This window comes from Gymnoscopelus braueri, assembly GCF_963280865.1.
Source record: "Gymnoscopelus braueri genome assembly, chromosome: 21".
Classification (NCBI taxonomy): Eukaryota; Metazoa; Chordata; class Actinopteri; order Myctophiformes; family Myctophidae; genus Gymnoscopelus; species Gymnoscopelus braueri.
In genome coordinates, this window is record NC_137623.1 from 2,093,958 (window position 1) to 2,113,740 (window position 19,783).

A 19,783-nucleotide genomic window follows, 5' to 3' on the forward strand; every position below is an offset into this window, starting at 1 on the left:
TTTGGCATCAGCTGTGTAAGAATATATAACTATTTTAAATGGCTTTCATATACTCTTGGGGATCTGACTAATATGACAAGTTGCTTATTGTGAACACAATACGCTACAAATTAATTAATATATGAATCTATTTGGATGTAAAAAAAACGTTGACCTGGCCCAGCCGGTGCCGACGGGTCGGGACTCGGGTGTCCCGTTGGGTTTGGGCTAAAATCTTAAGCACTTACATTTTTTATAAGATGATCGGATCATCTAGTGTGATTTTCATTTTGGCTGCTGTCTCGTTAAACCCATGCTGCGGGTGCATATTATATTATATATTATATATATATATTATATTATTATTATATTCCCCACGTAAATGCTACGTTCATGTTTACTGCATTAAAGGTTCTCAATCTTTTCAGGCCATCGACCCCCCAAAATAACCATATTTGAACTGGGGACCCCCCCATTTTGTTTGACTCAGATAAATCCACAGATAAATATTGTGAAAATAGCAGATCTACAAGCTCGCCAGGCATTGGGTGCTACATTGTGGTCTCGACCCACAGGTTGAGAACCACTGCATTAAAAGCTCCAAGCAAGTTACATGTCTAGTATGTTGTTGACCACGTAATGTAATGTTTTTGGTTTAGTGTTAGGCTACTCTGTGGCGCGCGCGCGCCTCATTGTTTATGCTGTCCAAAATAACAGATCTGTAAGCTGTCGACACGACATGACGCAGCGCCGTTGATAGCTTGTATGTCTGTTATTTTGGGTAGGTAGGCGACGCACATACGCATCGCAGCAATGTGTCTGGGTTTGAGGGGCTATTAGATGATTGATGTAAACTTAAAGTGTAGCTCTGTTCGGGATTACTGAACAAAGGTGGATGATGAAAGATAACGGGGACAATATGGATGTAAGTTAACTTTAACTGCGTCACTTCCGAGGAAACTATGGAGCTTCTTCAGAGATGTTTACACACCCCTGGAATCCATTAGAATGGTGGAAATAGAACAATAACAGCCACTGTTCTGCTGCGCTGAACTCTGTGTGGCATCCAACATACAGGCATCCAACATACATGCGGCATCCAACATACAGAGCGCAGCGCAGCACCGGTTTAAAAAAAAGAAAAAAGACGCACAGACATTCCATAGGCTAAATCAATGCATTTTGTGATCGCATCGCACAGAGGCTGCTCTACACACTCACACAGACACAAGCACGCAGAGATTTAGCTATTTTATGGATAGATATAATAGATGTCATTAATTTATTTACCGCAATATTTCACCCGCGGTTTATCCGATATTAATTAATAATTATATTTGATTGACCCGAATCCACCCAAACCGCGGTTAACTGCGGCAGCGATCCGCGCATCTCTAGTGAGTAGGCTAGGCTACATATAGACCTTTCCTAAAACTGTCCAATTTATTATACCCATGTGCTACTGTTTGTCTGTGTACCACGTAGGAGCGTTGTCGCAACATGATGTAATTAATTATTTGGGAGCAGCCGGTGTGTACCAATAGTATAAATATTTTAAATGGCTTTCATATACTATTCCGGATCTGACTAATATGACAAGCTTATTGTGAACACAATAGGCTACAAATTAATATAAAAATGTATTTGGATAAAATAAAATAAAAGAAGGAAAACAAGCCCAATATGGCTTATAATAATCAGACCAGGCAACAGTGCAGACAGGGAGATAGGCTAGAGCATATATTGGATCGGGGATGACGGCTAGCGCAGTCTTCTCTTAAAGGCAATGGCTTCTGGCACGGTGATTGATTTTATCATTGTAACGCCCAAACCACACCTATGCATAATGTAACGGGTAGCTCAGGTGTTTGGCGGGTGAGGGGGGTGCCACAGAATACCAAATTTTGCGGGGAAACGCCTCTTGCCTAGTCCTAATTCCGTAATTAGTGGTTTGTTCAAATTAAACCTGGAATAGGGGCCTAAGGCTACTCCGCACAGCTGCGTGTGCGAACCAATCAGCGGCTGCTAGGGGCGGGATCTTTGTGAGACCGGATGTGACGCTATCAAGAAGCACTTATTGCCTTGTAGTTCTTTCATGATTCATCATGGTTGAATAGTACACAAAAGAACTACTGCTGGCGCAGCTACTATACGTCATGTAGACACGTCAATATGATTGGTTGATAGACAGTGATAGATAGACGGTCTCATCCAATCACCTGCCAAGTAGCTTGAAAATAAGGGAACGCCCGTCATGGATTGTGCGACCGAAGTCCCAGATGGAAGTAGCCTGTGAAACAAATGTGACGCAAGCTTCTTCCATTTGGCGGACTCATGAAGCAATTGAAACTGTGTGGGTTGAGATCATTTTTGATAGTGCTAAAGACCTGTGCTTGTCGGTACCATCTGCAGACCTCCTGATCAGAATGATTTCTATGATATACTTGAGGGGTGCTTAGCTAAGGAAGACAATGCTGAGACAATTCTTGTCGGAGATTGGAACACGGACATGCTCCGAAAAGAAGCATTCTGCTTCAAATCTTTCAGTAGGTTTTGTGATCTGCACAGCCTCCGTCAGCTTATTACCCAACCCACAAAGGTGTGTGATTCAACTCAAACTACCATAAATCTCATTCTAACATCGGACCGGTCCAAAATCTCCAAGAGAGGGGTTTTTGTTTGCGGACTAAGTGATCATTATATGATCTTCTGTACCCGAAAAAAAACAACTAAGGCTGGCTGTCACAAAACGTATCTAGATCCCTCAAAACCTACAAAAGTGAGGCCTTTATCACAGTCTGGAGAGACAGGACTAGTCAGATGAACTAAACAGCATGGCATGGCTTCAAAACCAAATTCCTTGCCATTTTGAATAGCATGGCTCCAATGAAAACCAGCAGGGTTAAAACACGCTCGGAGCCATGGATGAATTCGGACATACTGACTGCTATGAAAGTCAGAGACAAAACAATGCTCTGAAGTTCATACATGTAAGACAAAGCCCGCCAAATGCTTCAACAATAATCTCAAAACCCACCTTGTGAATTTCCTAAACTAGGCTGCAGCTAAATATGTAAAACCAGGTTTACAAACACCAAGATTAAGACGGACGACACTCTCATTACAGACGAGCTGGATGTGGCTAATCGCTTAAACATCTTCTTTACAACCATAGCCACAACACTGGTTAACAAACTGCCCTCCCACTCTGGGCGTTTTGGTGTAGAGCACATCCAAGCATTCTACAAAAATCTAAGTACACTGTGTCCATTTAACTCTTACTTCATACTGGAGGGGGGGGGGCTAACCTCCAAGTATGATGTAAGAACAAAATGGCCGCTGTGTGAATATGGTTAATTGAGTTAACAGTGATATTTATGTACAGTCATAAAACAATGTATCAGACCTCATGTCTTCTATACTCATCATGTGTAATGAATGTTTGTTTGTTGTTCTTCTGTAGAGATGAAACAGTCTGGTCAGATGAAGATGAAGTCCATGGATCAGACATCAACACCTCCTCTTCCTCCTGGGGACAAGGTTAGTATAGTTTATTTATTTTCTATTGTTACTTTCTGATTTTCTTTTTGCGCTTATTTCATTTTTTATGTTTTTAAAGCTTTAGTTTTGTTTCATTTTTTATTTTATAAATGTAAGTGTTAGTTTTATTTATTTGCATAGAATATGGGGTATTTGTGAGAGGCAAGATGAAAAATTATCAGAAAAAGTATTGTCAAAAAATAACTCTTTCTCTCCATCCATCCATCCATCCATCCATCCATCACAGCTGTCTCAGAGTTCTTCTATGATGACAGAAGGACAGACATTAGTCAGTAGCAGTACAGACCTCAGCTCCCAGCATGTCCAGACAGGCAGCTCCATGACCTCCCAGAGGGAGGTGAAGAAAGAGGAAGAGGAGGATGAGGAGGGAGGAGCAGAGGGAGAGAGCAAGAAGGTCGAGAGTCAACCTGATGTGAAGATGGAGGAGAAACCAGAGGTGAGATCATTATTAACCCAGAGGTTCTCAACTCAAATGAATGTAATGAACTATCTGGGATCACTCCACATGCCTCCAAGACCTGCCACAGGCTGTTGATCAGAGCTCTGGCTATTATTTATGCATCTTACCCCACCTCGATCAGTGATCAGAGTCTCGGCTTGATTGATTCTCTGATTTGCCTATCAGACCCTCAGCCTGATCTGGCAGGTTACCATAGCAACCAGATACAGGAAGTTTGACCTCTTTAACACAATTACGGCAAACTCAAAGAGTGACGGTGTACTAATGAACATATTTCAAGGACAGCAGCCCAGTGATAGACCAGACATTGTCAACAAAGTTTTCAAAATAAGTCTCGATGAACTTATCCATGACATCAAGCTCGGTGTCTTTGGGAAGATAAAGGCTAGAGTACACACCGTTGAGGGACAAATGAGAGGACTCAAACATGCCCACCTCCTACTGCTCCTACACGAGATCTTGACTGTGGATGACATTGATCAAATAATTCGAGCAGACATACCTGACCCACAGAAGGAGCCGGAACTGCATAAGCTGGTGCGTCAATCCATGCTACATAGACCCTGTGGGACAGCCAACCCTAACAGCCCCTGTATGGTCAATAACAGCTGTTCCAAGAACTTCCCTAAACACTCGACTGCCTCATGATGGCCATGGTTACCTCTAGTTATAAGTAATTTGCAACGCCAATTGTTATTTTGTTATACAGGGAAGTTAACAAAAGATACCCACCTCATTCCATTATGGAAGTAACAAAGGGAAGAGGTGGAGGTGTGGCAGGACTTTTATACGGGAGACAGACAAGGCAGTGGCGGAGCGTCCGGGTAGGCCACCCGGGACTCCGGGGGCCCGGGCCGTCAGATCACATGGACCTTTATTTTATTAGAAATAGACGCACTTTGCGTGCTCTGCCTCTCCGCCTCTCCGCGGCCGCCTCTCAGCAACTTTCCCAGAGATTCACCAGCTTACATGGAACTGCAAATATATGCGAGGCACCCCAATACACTGTTAGAAGCTCACCCTAACCCTAAAACCGAAATAGAGTAACACAAAAACGAACACAATCCGCCCAAAACCCGCACATTGTCTGGCTCCGCGTGCGTGCTTGTGTGTGCAGGAGGGGCCTGATCAGTGTGCCGTGTCTACCGGCCCGGCTTTCAGTTGTTCCCCCACTGAGACAAGGAGCTGTGACCACTAATGCATGTATTTTATACACACCAACCATGTATTAGAACAAAGACAGGTAGAAGCACCTATTCGTAACACATTTTGTGTAACTATACTAACTGAACGATATTTATAATTGACACTGTGTCATGAGTCCATGTTCAGTGGAAGGAGAGGAGAGACGGGACAGCAGATCCTTCTGTAGTTTAACGGTGACAAAGCAGCAGTGATCAGGGGCTTTGTGGCTGAACAGGTCCACTCTATGTGCTTCTGTTCTCTACATCCAGACAGACCAGGGGTGTTGGTCTTGTTTCTGTCTCCTTGGTACCTCTGCTGACTGGCAGGAGGAGAATGAAAACAACCACTGTACTTATAGCTCATTGGCGTGAGCAGTCGAAGCCCGGTTGTTGGGCTATAGCTTGGGTGTGCTCCATTCTGCATGTTGTATGGCATTGTAGATTGTCTGTGGGCAGGACAGGTGAACATGCTACTCAATATGGTCGGGACAGAGTCGTTGCATAAAGGCTTGTCGGGCCAACTCCTCTTGGACAATACATGAGAATGCACTATAACTGTGTTGAGACAGTAAACACAAGCCTGCGTTCCTAAGCTTCCTTTTTTCTCCTCATCCTGGCAGACAGCTTTTCCTTGTTTTCACCCTCAAGTAGCCTATAGGCCGGTCAGAACTCTGAGCTAACACTGTATGAGGCACAATCCTCATATTTGAACTTACTTAATCTCTCAAGACAGATTCAGAGCTCCGCAGCTGAATCTGTTGGCAACTCCCATTACAACATGTAGAGTTGTTGTTATTAGGAATATAAACAAACATGCACCACCGGAAGAGGAGGGCTGAGGGAGAGTGAACGGGCCGACAACCGGTCTCTACATAGGGAATTGGGCGATGCCCCCAGAGACAAATTCAAAGGAAATTGTTGCAGATGGGTTCCCAGATTGGAACATACTTGACCAATAAATGTTCTGAACAAGGTGAAAACTATTGTGAGTGGTTATTAATGCTCATCTGTGTGGCTTTGTGTAGGCTGAGTGCCATCCACTGTCCCTTAACTCCACCACAATAAAAACATGAAAAGAACAGCTTAAAATCCAAGGTTGTAAAAAGAAGACACAAGCAATATATAAATATATCTGTAGGATAACATATATCTCCATCAAGCATGTGTGGTGTTGTGTTATGGCACAGTTACTTTTATTATTTTTGTTTAATGTCCTTGATTTGATTTTCCCTTTCTCTATTCTATTCTATTCTATTTAGGGAACTATTCCTTTGCATGGTGAGATGGAAGACCATCATGTTACAGAGTCACAGTCCTCTCTACATCCCTCTCTGGAGCTCCAAGATGAAACTGATCTAAGTTCATGGTTCAGTGGTTTGAGGATAGAAGAATCCATCTCTCTGCCTCGTTCTCACAGCTTACCCTCACTGAGCCAAATTCCATGTTTAGAGAACAAGACAAGTTTCACAGCCAAGCGATCCCACAGCGTAAATGATGTTACACTACTGGACAAAACACAGAAAATTACACCTGATATCATTGTTGTAGAAAACGAGGAAAGATACAGGATCCACTGCACCCAAGCAGGACTGTTCCAATGCAACGTGACCGACCTGGTGTTTAAGATGAAGACAGAGGGAGATGTGACTTACAGGACAGTCCACTGGGACCGAAGGCTTCTATCCCAGCTTGACAAGAGGCCTGCAGGACCACTGTTTGACATCAAAGGTTCTCAGGGGTCTGTGTGTCAGTTACGCTTTCCACATTGTGAGATCCTCTCCATGGGTGGAGGCAAATCCTTGTCTGTTCTCCATGTGATGGATGATGATAGCTTTGAGCTGATCAAACCCCATGTGGTCACAGAAACGCATGTTATCATAGATGTAACTGAATTATCTTTATTTGGTATCATCTCGTACGTACAAGAGATGTTGTTCGGGCCCAGACCTGTCCAGGCGTTGGTGTCACTGTTTTATACGCCACCGATTGATGATGATCATCCCAGTTCAATTCTGAAAGTACTGCTGCTGCCTCGGAACGTTGTACTGGATGAAGTGCAGAAGAGACGGAGGATGCTAGTTGGAGAAGAGATTTACATCGGAAACCCTCCCTGTAAACTAATCCCAAAGCAAGAATACACCCTCTCCACTTCCCCTCAAGATGATTCCATCAAAATTCAACCAAAAAAGGCAGAATTTGAAGTTGATGAATTATCCTATCGTGATTACATCGAAACATTTGACGTGATTTTAAAGCAAAGGCTTAGTTCTGTTAGTGTACTTCTAAGTAACAGTAAGACCTCCGTCTGTCCATGGGAACGCGATGTAGACCTTTCAGCTGCTGCTTTAAGAAAACAACAAGTTCAGCGCACACTGACTCGTCCAGCAGAAGACAGACTGTTTGGCGTGCGGAGCAGCTTCATCAACAGCGTTTCAGATCCCGTTCTCAGTGGTGTCCTGGACAGACTTTACCAGAAGGGAGTGATCATCAGAGAAGAATATAATAACGCCAATGTCAAGCAAGTGACACAGGACAAGGCACGTTTTGTCATCGATGCAGTGAGGAGCAAAGGAACTGCTGCAAGTTCAAGCATGATATTGTTTCTTTGTGAAACCGACCAATTCCTCTCGAAACATCTTGGGTTGATGTAGAACTGTACCAATGTACTTGAGTTGGACACACTGAAGTTGGATCATTATATTTAACTGTTATCTTTTTCATAACATGATCACTCAGAGCAACTTCAAAGTAAAAGAGCAATTGACAGGTGCAGTGCCTTGCTCAAGGACACTTCAACAGGGTGCCTGGCTACGGCATGGACACACATTGACTGTTTCAGAGATTAAACACAGGATGTTTCGACTACGACCTCAGGACAAAGATTTGACAAATGCCTTTAAAATGTTTTAACTCATGAAGTGGAATCATGTGTCTGACTTCTGTTTATTCAGACACCTGATGAAGGTCATGGACAATGTTAAGTGTAGTGTGTGAACACATACTAATCACCAGCAGTATGTTTATAGGTAGGGAGCCCAATGTCAAGGGTACATTATCTGCTGTTGAAATAGCTACAGCAAAATGTAAATACATGAGTCTATGGCCCTTAACAAGAGATAAGACCCACCCACACACACAGTGGGGCTTTGAGCGTTGTATGTTTGGGCAACGCATACAGATGTTCTCTCATGAGAAACAAGAGGACGCCTGCAAAAAAACATTTTACTCCCTGCTCCCCCTGACACAGGGAGGTTCACAGAACCACTATTGTTTAGACCTGGTCTCTTCACTCTGGTTTGCACTAAACCCAGACCATATCTTCAACACAGTCTACTGGAAAAGAGGAGTTATGGTACAAATACCATGAGCTGTTCTGAGAGAGGTCCATGTCCCTCTGGCTTCCTCACCACTAGCATATATATCATGATAAGAAGACATCTGTACCACCTACTCCCTGTTCCATCCTGACAGGACGTCTGGAGATACATAACATGTACAATAGACCTTTTGAGTATGAACAGTGGACACATAGCCCTTATTAAACAGAATATACAATCGTAATAAACTGTTAAAATCTCATTTATTTTCCTATTCATTGGCTATCTCGTCCTCTTTGACCCGGCACTAAAACAATTGGAAGCGGAAAGACAGAAGTCAGAACATTTTGGATTCTCAACTGGAAAAAGCCTTTTTGGACATTTTACAAGAATTTGTCGAAAAAAACCCTCAGAGATTTCATGGGGATGTGGCGAATATATTAACGGAGAACTTTTCCTACCTAAGTCTCCACAGGACCTTTAACTCATTCACTGCCAGAGTTAAAACATCGTCTATCGTCCCCTTGCCAGCAAAAAAGAGCGATTTTACTGTACCTGTAAAAATCATGGAATGAACTCTAGATTATTATGGAAGCTTGGACTTTGCAGAGATGAGAAGCTTTGATGCTCAAGTAAAACAGACTGTTGTTTCTATTACAACTACAGTATTGTCAACCAGAAGACAATAGTTTATCCTGGATGCAATACATCCTGGACCCCTGGAATCCTCTATATAGATTGTTATAGAGTATACTACAAAGTATTTTAGAATTTAGGAATGAAATTGTTGCTGATATTTCAAAAGTTCCTGTAATCAATGATTCTGTGTTTTCAAGTAAAACCTATATGTGTTCTTTATCAAGACTCTTTGCCTTCTTTTCTATTCAGCCCTTGATGTGTGTAAATGTGAACGGTGTGGTGAGTAAATCAACTCAATGTACAGCTTAGTTGTAAATTTAACTTAAATTGTTATTCTTCATTATTATTATTATTTTGTTATTATGATTATTTGTTAACTTTGTGATAAAGAGACATTTATGAGACATGCTTTGGAATGTGAGCTTCTCCACAGTGAGTAACTCATTTTAAGGTGCATATAGTCAGGGCCGCACGAAGGGTAGTAAGAGCGGTGCGGCCGCACAGGGGCCTGCACTTGGGGGGGCCCGGCGAAAAGAAGAGGAAAAAACATGTTTTCAAATGTATTATTATTAATATAATATAACAAGATTTCTGGGGGATCCTTGACTCAAGGAAGCTTCCTTGCCTTGACTTAGTGCGTCAAGCCGTAAAAAGTAAACAACGCGGACGTGGGACATAATAGAAAATAAAGAGGAAAATTACATGGTGTGATACTAGAACACAACATCAGCTGGAAACCCCATATTTCATATATAAGAGCTAAGCTGGCAAGAAGCGTTTCTATACTGGGAAAAAACGAGACTCATTCTAAATCAAAGGACATGATTTATGACACATCATGGCTATGTTTTGTAATAATAATCAAAGTAACTAGTAACTAAAGTTTTCAAATAATTGTAGTGGAGTAAAAGTACAATATTTTCCTCTGAGATGTAGTGGAGTAGAAGTAAAAGAACAGACAATTGGAAATACTTAAGTAAAGTAAGAATAACTCAAAATTGTAAAAAAAAATTCAATTTTGTCAATAACTCATTTCCTGCTTAAGATTTTTTTGGGCACCCCTTCTAGGATGTCTTAGGATGACCAAAAGGACATGTGTGCCAAATTGTATGCTTTTATGAGATTCTTTAGTTGTCTTTTGAGTCAATCGACAACACTAGGCGGCCATTTTCAATTTAGTCAATAACTCACTTCCTGTTTCAGATTCCTTTGGGCACCCCTTCTAGGATGTCTTAGGATGACCCAAGGGACACATGTGCCAAATGTTATGCTTTTTGGAGATTCTTTTGGTGTCTTTTGAGTCAACGGTCAACAGTTTAGGTGGCCATTTTGAATTTTGTCCATAACTGTCCACTTCCTGTTTAAGATTTTTTTGGGCACCCCTTCTAGGATGTTTTAGGATGACCCAAGGGACATCTGTATCAAATTTCATGCTTTTATCCGCCGCGTAACGATTTGGCCATTTTTTGTGCTTAGTACCCCCTACTATGACACAGATTCCTCAGCTCCAACCCACACCTTACACAGCTAGGCCCACCCGGCCTGTCGGGGAGGAGAGGCCCCTTTTAGTTGAAGTCGTAGACTCACATACACCAGTGGTTATGAAAGTAGGGTCCGGGGACCCCCAGGAGTCCTTAGGGGTTGTTTCTGGGGGTCCTCAGCAAAAGTTGTTGACCTAGCATTACAATCATTTTAACCACTTTATCCATTTATAATATTAACCCTTTCACGCATAACGGTCACTACAGTGGACAGCTATTAGAATGTCATTTTCTATTATAAGAATAGGTTTTGATGTCAGAGTTGCATACTAGCCTATACAGGGGACGCTAGAGCATCACCTCAATACTGCCATCCAGTGGCCAGGTGTTGTAACGGCAACATAATTTTTTCAACATCCAAGATGGCTGACAGAAATGTAAACAAGCCCAACAGCTCAGGAATATCTACCCATTCCTTCTAAAGTAGGAGACCCCTGCAGGTAAAAAAATTCCAAGTATTGATTTTATATTGGGAGGAAATTATGATTGATCATCTGTCCACTAAATTGGACTGCATGCATCACTGGCTCTATTTCAACTACAATTCATACTTTTGCTGCCACAGTTTGTTCTTGAAAATGCTTCATCTGCAGTTACCTTTCTGGATATAAATCAATGTATTCATGTTATTAGAAAGTAACCTGCATTGTTTGTATCAAAAATAATATTTTGTGCACATTTTTTTACATCATGCAAGTACATTTGATTTATATTTTGTAGAGGTCATGTGCAGCTCATTATAGACCTAGGCCTACAGGATAGTGGAGTAACTATTATATGACTAAAGTGAGGATGATGCTAGTGGCCAGTGGTAATGGTTGATGACCGTCACTACGGTCATAACAATGGAATGATGCCCTCATCTTCTACCTATTATCGAGACTAATACCAACATAGTCATGCCCACATGACCCGAGGAGGCGGTCTCACATTTAACCATGCCCGGTGAGAGCGGCTCCGCCTCCAGCCTCGAACGCCTCAACGTTCCGAGCGACAGGAGATAGTGACGGTCATCGTTTGGTCTCATAGATCCATTGTTATAGCCATAACTTGCGATCTATTTCCACCTCACTCTGACCGTCACTACGGTCATAACAATGGATGACTAATACCAACCGGGTCGCGAGGAACAGGGGATCTTGGATAAACCGGAGCGTTTGAAGCTGACTGGGAATGTCGACAGCAATTGGCGATCCTTCAAACAACAATTCCAGCTGTACATCGTGGCTATGGGATTGGAAGAGAAGTCGGGTACAAGAAAGGTAGCGTTACTGCTAACAATGGCAGGCCCACAAGCTACTGAAGTGTACAATACGTTCGTCTATAACGATGCAGATGATAAAAAAATTAATTGGACAAAGTGCTCGAAAAGTTTGACGTGCATTGCTCTCCAAAGAAGAACGAGACATACGAGAGATGTGTATTTCGTTCTCGAGTGCAGCAACAACGTGAGCCTTTTGACAGTTTCCTCACTGATCTGAAGCTAAAAGCACAGACATGTAACTTTGACACTCTGAAGGACTCCATGATCCGGGGGACCAGGGGCCTGTTCCTCAAAAGGTGAATTAAAAAAGCCTGGCCTTAAGCCAAATCCAGGCTTGACAAAGTCGGGTCCGAAAAGCCTCGTTTATTCCGTTCCTCAGACGCCAAGCCAGGCTGAAAAGGAGCAACTTTGTCGAGCTAGGCTATGTCAAGCCAGGCTGTGTCCAGCCAGGATAATGAAGCCAGGCTGAATGGGCGGTGATTCGTCGGCGACGTATTTCTATAAAAGACCATGAATTCGAGCACAGATTCCTTGAACTTGACCAATCACGGAGTCCAAAACCAGAGCAGCGTTCTTCTCTGTGGCTGAATAGCAGCACTGCAGCAGCTCATGAAATCATACAAGGAAGTAAAATGTATTTAAGCAAGAAAGGAAACGCGACCGCAATAAATAGATCCAGGGAGAAAAGCATGTGTGTGTGTGTGTGTGTGTGTGTGTGTGTGTGTGTGTGTGTGTGTGTGTGTGTGTGTGTGTGTTGAGACGGACGGGCAACGGGACGAACGGGAACGGGACGGGACGGGGCGGGGGGGGGGGGACGAACGGGAACGGGACTGGACGGGGCGGGGGGGGGGGGGTGTACTGCGACGGGGGCCAGGACGGGACGGGACGGGGTTGACCGCGACAGGGGTCCGTGACGGGACGAGACACGCAATAAATAACCCCACATTTGCAAGACCACTTTGGTAGAGGTTTGGGTTGTGTAGTTACCTTGCCATCATGATGTAACTCCAAAGGTGGACAAGAAATAAAAAATAATTTCTCCATTGACTAGAAATTGATAATTTAAAATATGCTCCTCATTGACTTACAAAGAGGCTCCTTTAAACCCATAACTAATAATTTATATATATATATATATATATATATATATATATATATATATATATATATATATATATATATAAATGATTAGTTACGGGTATATGTGTGTGTATGTATGTCAGACATTTTTTATGATATTTAAAAAAATATATAATATATTATCAAACATCTAACAACAAGATGAACTATAGTGTTAACTATAACAGAGTGACAATTACATATCACATGAGTCATTGTGAAACAATTATGATTATGATTCATGGTCACACACTATTTCAGTAATTAATTTGATTATATCTTATTGTATTTATTTCATTTTATTTGAATGCAGGGTCATTAAAATGAGTCCATATACAAACACATGTTTTGAATTAACTGTGGAAAAACTTGAAGAACAAGGCACTGGTTTAAGTAAGCTTGGCTGTTAGCCTGCTCCTGACCAGGCTAACTTCACAGCTAAATTGCCATGGTAACTAAGCTAGGCTTGCTTCAATTCTCTTTTGAGGAATCGGATAAGGCTAAACTTAGCCAGGGTGAACTGGCTAAACTAATCTTCAAGATAATTCACCTTTTGAGGAACCGACTCAGCTCTAATCCTGGCTAAATTAAGCCAGGATAGGTGGTAAAGCCAGGCTTTAGCTCTAATTCACCTTTTGAGGAACAGGCCCCTGTTCTCACACACGCACACACACACACACACACACGCACAAACACACACACACACACACACACACACACACACACACACACACACACACACACACACACACACACACACACACACACACACACACACACACACACACACACACAGCCTCTCTCTGCAGCAGGGGTCTTCAACGTTTTCAGGCCAAGGACCCCTTGGCTGAGAGCGAGATAAAGCAGGGACCCCCATTATATATTGTATAATCATTATTTTTTCTTCATAGATTTCATCGGCAACTTGACTTGTTTCACAGCCCTATCATGTTGGATTCATGTTAATGTGTATTTCCAGACATTTAACCATGCACTTAAACAATACTTAGTAAACCTGACCTTTCACTCTGTACTTAGTCAGCTCTTTTCCCCCCCTACACCAAACCACTTTGCCGAAAATAGCAGATCTACAAGCGCACAACGCCTCGCAGCGCGAGGCGTTGTGCGCTTGTAGATCTGCTATTTTTGGCTAAAGTTCTCCTCAGAATAGGGATGCTTGGTTGAAGTGGTTAATGTAAAAATCACACAAAGATTTGGCGGACCCCCTGTAGTAACTCTGAGGACCCCCTAGGGGTCCCGGACCCCCTGTTGAAGACCTCTGCTCTACGGCATCTCTCATTCTCACACACTCCGGTCAACCTCGTGTCTGGGAGCCAGTGTAGTGCAATTAATAACTGGCCATATATAAAGTTTCAACTCGAAATAGTGTGAGTGTTAGATATACAGTAGACCTACATGAACACAGATGTGGTCATCTTAATTGAGGTCCTTCTCTTTCATTTGAAGGAACCTCATGTATGGCACATTTATTTATCCCACATATATCATTTTATAAATGTCAGTCTGTCTGTCTTGCTTCGTTCTCCTCAGTGGCTGAAGCAAATGGCTCTCAACTTGCACACGGCCATTGATCATTAGCATAATGCACACCGTGAGGGAAACCCTTTTTCTCTTCGCCACAATTTAAGATGTTTATTTGCGTTTTGATGTAAACAAACAACGGACATTCTGAGTTTGACTCGGCCGATGGGACTGTCGTCATGGTTACAACCCCGCATCCTATGCCGTGTGTGTGTGTGTGTGTGTGTGTGTGTGTGTGTGTGTGTGTGTGTGTGTGTGTGTGTGTGTGTGTGTGTGTGCGTGTGTGTGTGTGTGTGTGTGTGTGTGTGTGTGTGTGTGTGTGTGTGTGTGTGTGTGTGTGTGTGTGTGTGCGCGAGCGATGGGAGGGCGCCTCCGGCTTTTGGAACTGTTTATGAGCGGGAATTTGTGTGTGTTCTCTGTGGCTCCGCGCCGCAGCGACGGGACGCACAGGCGTGTGTGCGTGTGTGTGTGTGTGTGTGTGTGTGTGTGTGTGTGTTGGAAGTGTTGCAGGTACCAAGTACAAAGTCACTTTCCATCCCTGATATACTGTCTCTGCACAGCACATAACCCACACTGATATACTGTCTGTTCCATTTGTACACTCTCAGAGTTACAGACACACAAGGGTCAATTTGGTTCCTATACTATTAATTTGGCTGGGGACCCCCAGGAACACCCTCAAGGACCACTGGTGGTCCCCCAACCACGGGTTGAGAACCACTGGTCTAGTATACATACATCTTTAATTTCTAGAACTTCTGCTAGCATAGGCGAGTGGCATCGTGGTCATACTACGATAGAGCCTGATTTTGTGGCCCAGGCTGCATAGGATACATACTTAAATAGTCACTATTAAGACAGGCCTAAGGCCTTATACTGTTTAATTCCTTGCACAGAATATGAATGAGAGCTAAGCGTGTAAATCGTTGTTTATTTCCAGGCCTGACCTAAGCTGACCTGTTGGTGAGCACTGCGTTCTCTTCTGGAGTTGTGACCTCAGATAGATAGTGTCTAGTGGTCACACTCAGTGACATTTTCACCCTGATAGCAGCTTAGGTGATAAGGGTATTTACTAGAGCAAAGGGTTCACAAACATTTCAGGCCGTGACCCCCCCCCCCCCCAAAAAAATAATAATAATCACATTTGAACTCGGTCCCACAGATAAACGTTGTATATATATACAATATGTATATATATATATATATATATATATATATATATATATGTATGTATGTATGTATGTATGTATGTATGTGTATATATATATATATATATATAAACTGTCCTGTTTTGGCTGTTTGAAATGTCTTTAAGTTGTTTGTTGGTTAGTATCTGAGTCAATTAGTATGAGTCAATTACATAAACATAATCTGTTATTAAAACATGAATATATTGATACATGTTGAATATTGGAATGTCTGTTTATTCTCTCTATATGTTGTATTGTATGTTTTATTAATCTATTTTATCTCCATATCTCCACCTTCAATTAATAAAAAGCAACCCTGTCTACATGATCTGAAGGTTTGTGAGTTCAAATCCTCCTGCTTTACTCTGAAGCATGTTTTGAACACAAACCTCCAGAAACCACACTTAAAGCACTACTAGAAACATGTGTAATGTGTGGAGGAGGAGCCATAGAGACACACGGCCGGAAGCGGAAGGCCTACAAATCCACGCCCACTTTTGACACTCGGGGTCCGTTAGAACGATGAACTGCAGCTCTCAATGCAATCTCTATGAGAGGCATTGTAAAATACCGTCATTTCACTGGTTAACTACTGAGGCTGTAGCGATTTTTTTTGTGTTCTAATAATCTGTGCCATTTGTTTAATTTGTCCTTTTTAATGTCCCATATCTTTCATCTCGATATACTACCCACAATATACTATAATATACTCCATCAGTATGTCAAAATCGCTAGCATCGGAGATCTAGAGTTTAAGTGATCGCATGGTATATACGTCACGGACGCATCCCTTGAGGTTTTCAATACCCAGAAAACTGGCGAAAGTGGCCGTTTTCAATAGGTTTTGGTCATTATCTCTGGAACAGAAGGTCCAATCTGCTCAGTTCAAAGCTTGTTGGATGCGTGACTTTGAGGACATTAAGCACGAAATGACACATTTTCGGGGTTTTTTTTTTTGTTTAGGGGAGGCGAGATCTTAGTTGGGCAGGCGACCGCCTCTCCTGCCTCTACAGTGGGTACGCCACTGGTCGGCGCTCGGCGCTCGTAAAGACAGTGATGTCACTGAAATGCCCGTCTGCTGTCTACCCTCTGCTGTGTTAGCATTATGGGTAACTCGTTAAAGTGGCAAATTAAATGTGAAACACATCAAGTATTAAGAAAACAAGAAGATATGTTGACAAAGACACTCCATACATTTGGAAACATATTTTTATTTAAATCAATATCGTCTTCAGTTAATGCAGGATAATGTTAAAAGTAGGCTAACTTTCATATCCTCTCATAGGGAATGCATTGGCAGCTGCTGTTCATCGTTCTAACGGACCTCGAGTAGCGGCGCTGTCTCAAAAGTGGGCGTGAAATTTGTAGTCCCCGTGTGTCTCTATAGAGCAGAGGATAGTTGGTGGACACCTCTGTGGGCTTTGGCACAGAAAGCCACACGGCGACTGGGGCCACTGTAGGTTCTATTCCCGTCTCTGCAAGCGAGGCCACAGGTTCAAGTCCAGCCTAGACCGGCACCGAAGCCAATACTCATGGATGTACTCAGTACAGTGGGGGCGTTGTTTCCACACAGTAAAAGTGGGGGTTATGGCAAAATAAATGACACCCGCTTGAACTTTTATGTAACCAAAAGGTAACGATGACAATCAGGTGGGGTCACTTCCTGAACTGCACTTCCCCCCACCTCACTGTTTGATGTCTGTGCCAGTGGTGGAAAAAGTACTCACATTTCTTACTTAGGTAAAAGTATTAATACTACATTGTGGAAATACTCCGTTACAAGTAAAAGTCCGGAATTAAAAATGTACTTGAGCAAAAGTACAAAAGTATTGGTATCAAAATGTACTTAAAGTACCCCAAAAATGTTTGAAACTAGCCTATGTATAAAATAGGGTTTTAAAATATAATTTATATCTGCAAAGTAACTAGTAACTTAAGTTTTCAAATAATTGTAGAGGAGTAAAAGTACAATATTTGCCTCTGAGGTGTAGGGGAGTAGAAGTAAAAGTATAGACAATTGGAAATACTCCAGTAAAGTAAAAAGACCTCAAAATTGTACTTAAGTACAGCACTTGAGTAAATGTTCTTAGTTACTTAGTAACAAAAAACAGTGACTTGTCATGGACAGACTGGAAAACTGCTGTTTGGACGTCATCTAGTGGCCATCAGCAGACACTACATGTGTCTGGATAATATTATGGATCTCAGTTGTTCTCAAACGTTTTCATGTCAAGGACCCCCAAATGCATTTGCCCACGGACCCCCATCTGTAAATATGTTGTACCAGGGACCCCCAGAAGAGAAGATTTATGTTAAGAAATTCAACATTATTCAAACTTTTCCAAACATTTTTGAGATTTTTCAGAACATTAACAAAATATCAGATCTACAAGCTCACAGCGCGACACGAAGTGACGCGCTGTGAGCTTGTATATCTGATATTTTTGAAAAGCCAAAGTATAAAATGTGGAGCTTTCTGACTCCACACAGGTGTAGATGGTTTAGTGTTGATGACTGAAAGCACTCTATGGATCAATTCACTCTGCAGGTTGAACATCCGGTCGGAAAACGGAAACGGAAATGGTGCGTCCAATGAAGGTTAACGTTTTCAACACACCGGATCCAGTAGGCGGGGCTTTAGACCGGATGTGAATACGGGCTTAAATTGGACGCAGGCGCACCACGGCTGGTTGGAATAGTTTGGTTTGCGACGCGCCACGCCGCTCTGTAGAAGGTATTTATATCAACATGACACGTTTTTATCCACCAATATTTAACACTATTATTATTTAAGCATTCGAGGTGTTCTAGGACTGTGAATTATTATGACACCAACATGGACAAATATGTGAAATATTGTGTTTTATAACCGAGGGAGAAAATTCATCAAACTAGTCATTTTTTATCGAGTCTGACTTTTCCTTCATAGATATAATATGCAAATGTATAAATCGATTATATTCATCTATTATAGTCTTGATCCAAGGCTATAGCATCAAACAAACATTTGTTCCAAATGATCACAACTAAATTGTCACCTAAAGTTTAAACCTGAAACCACACTCACTGTGAGGGGGTTTGTAGCTCTAACCCCGACATATATACATTAATGTGCGTTTTATAATCTATTTAAGCCTTGGATCAAGACGGTCAGGGATTTTATTGATGGTGATCGAGTCTGATGTTTGTTGGTAGTTTTAAACGGCTCATAAATCCCCATAAATGAACCCAAGCCAACACACAAAGTGTTTAAACCCAAAGCCACGGATGTTACCCGTCATTACGGGTCGGTTGTGTTCCTTAATATTACGTAGTTTAATAAAGATGCGTTTTAATCCCGTGTGTGTCTGAACGCCGTTCTTTTTCCACATTTACATGGAGTGTAATACCTGCGTTCACCTGCTGCAACAGCGCCACTTTCTCAAGTAGTTTATAGTTCTGTGTTTAAGGCTCGTGCGTCTACATTTATGTATGCATTGTAAATATAAAGTGGTTATCTTAAAGCCACAGATGTTATCTGTACATACGGGGTGTTAGTGTTCAGTTAATGTTCAGTATAGTTTAATAAATAAGTGTTTTAATCCCGTCTGTGGATGAACGTCATTGTATTTCCTGGATCACATGTGGTGTAATACCGGTGTTCACCTGCTGCAACAGCGCCACTTACAACCTGAATGATATAGCCTATATACAGTGACGTTCAGACAGACCAGATTGAACCATTTATTCATTGAATAATGCGGAATATTACTGAACATAAAGGGTCCGTATGGTGGGATAACATCTGTGGCTTTGGGATAAACACTTTATATTTAATAATATACATTTATCAAGATGTTTGAGACTTTAACATGGAACTAAAACTCCAAACACTATTATTGGAGAGTGTTCAAGAATGTCATAGATTAAATCATAATAATAATAATAATGACATTTTATTTGTACAGCTCTTTTCACATTTCATACTTTTCATAAAATATCTAGAAC

The 19,783-nt window shown here is 41.9% G+C and overlaps 1 protein-coding gene across 1 annotated transcript in view; it reads left to right on the plus strand.

Moving 5' to 3' along the window:
- LOC308077337 (uncharacterized protein) overlaps positions 1 to 9,359 on the plus strand; it is a 396,397-nt gene extending 387,038 nt beyond the window's left edge. The window contains exons 56-58 of the mRNA XM_080417984.1: positions 3,443 to 3,519; positions 3,767 to 3,976; positions 6,444 to 9,359. Coding sequence (XP_080274110.1) covers positions 3,443 to 3,519; positions 3,767 to 3,976; positions 6,444 to 7,835 — 1,679 coding nt within the window. The 3' untranslated portion in view covers positions 7,836 to 9,359. The remainder of the gene's footprint in view (positions 1 to 3,442; positions 3,520 to 3,766; positions 3,977 to 6,443) is intronic.
- Positions 9,360 to 19,783: the final 10,424 nt, after the last annotated feature.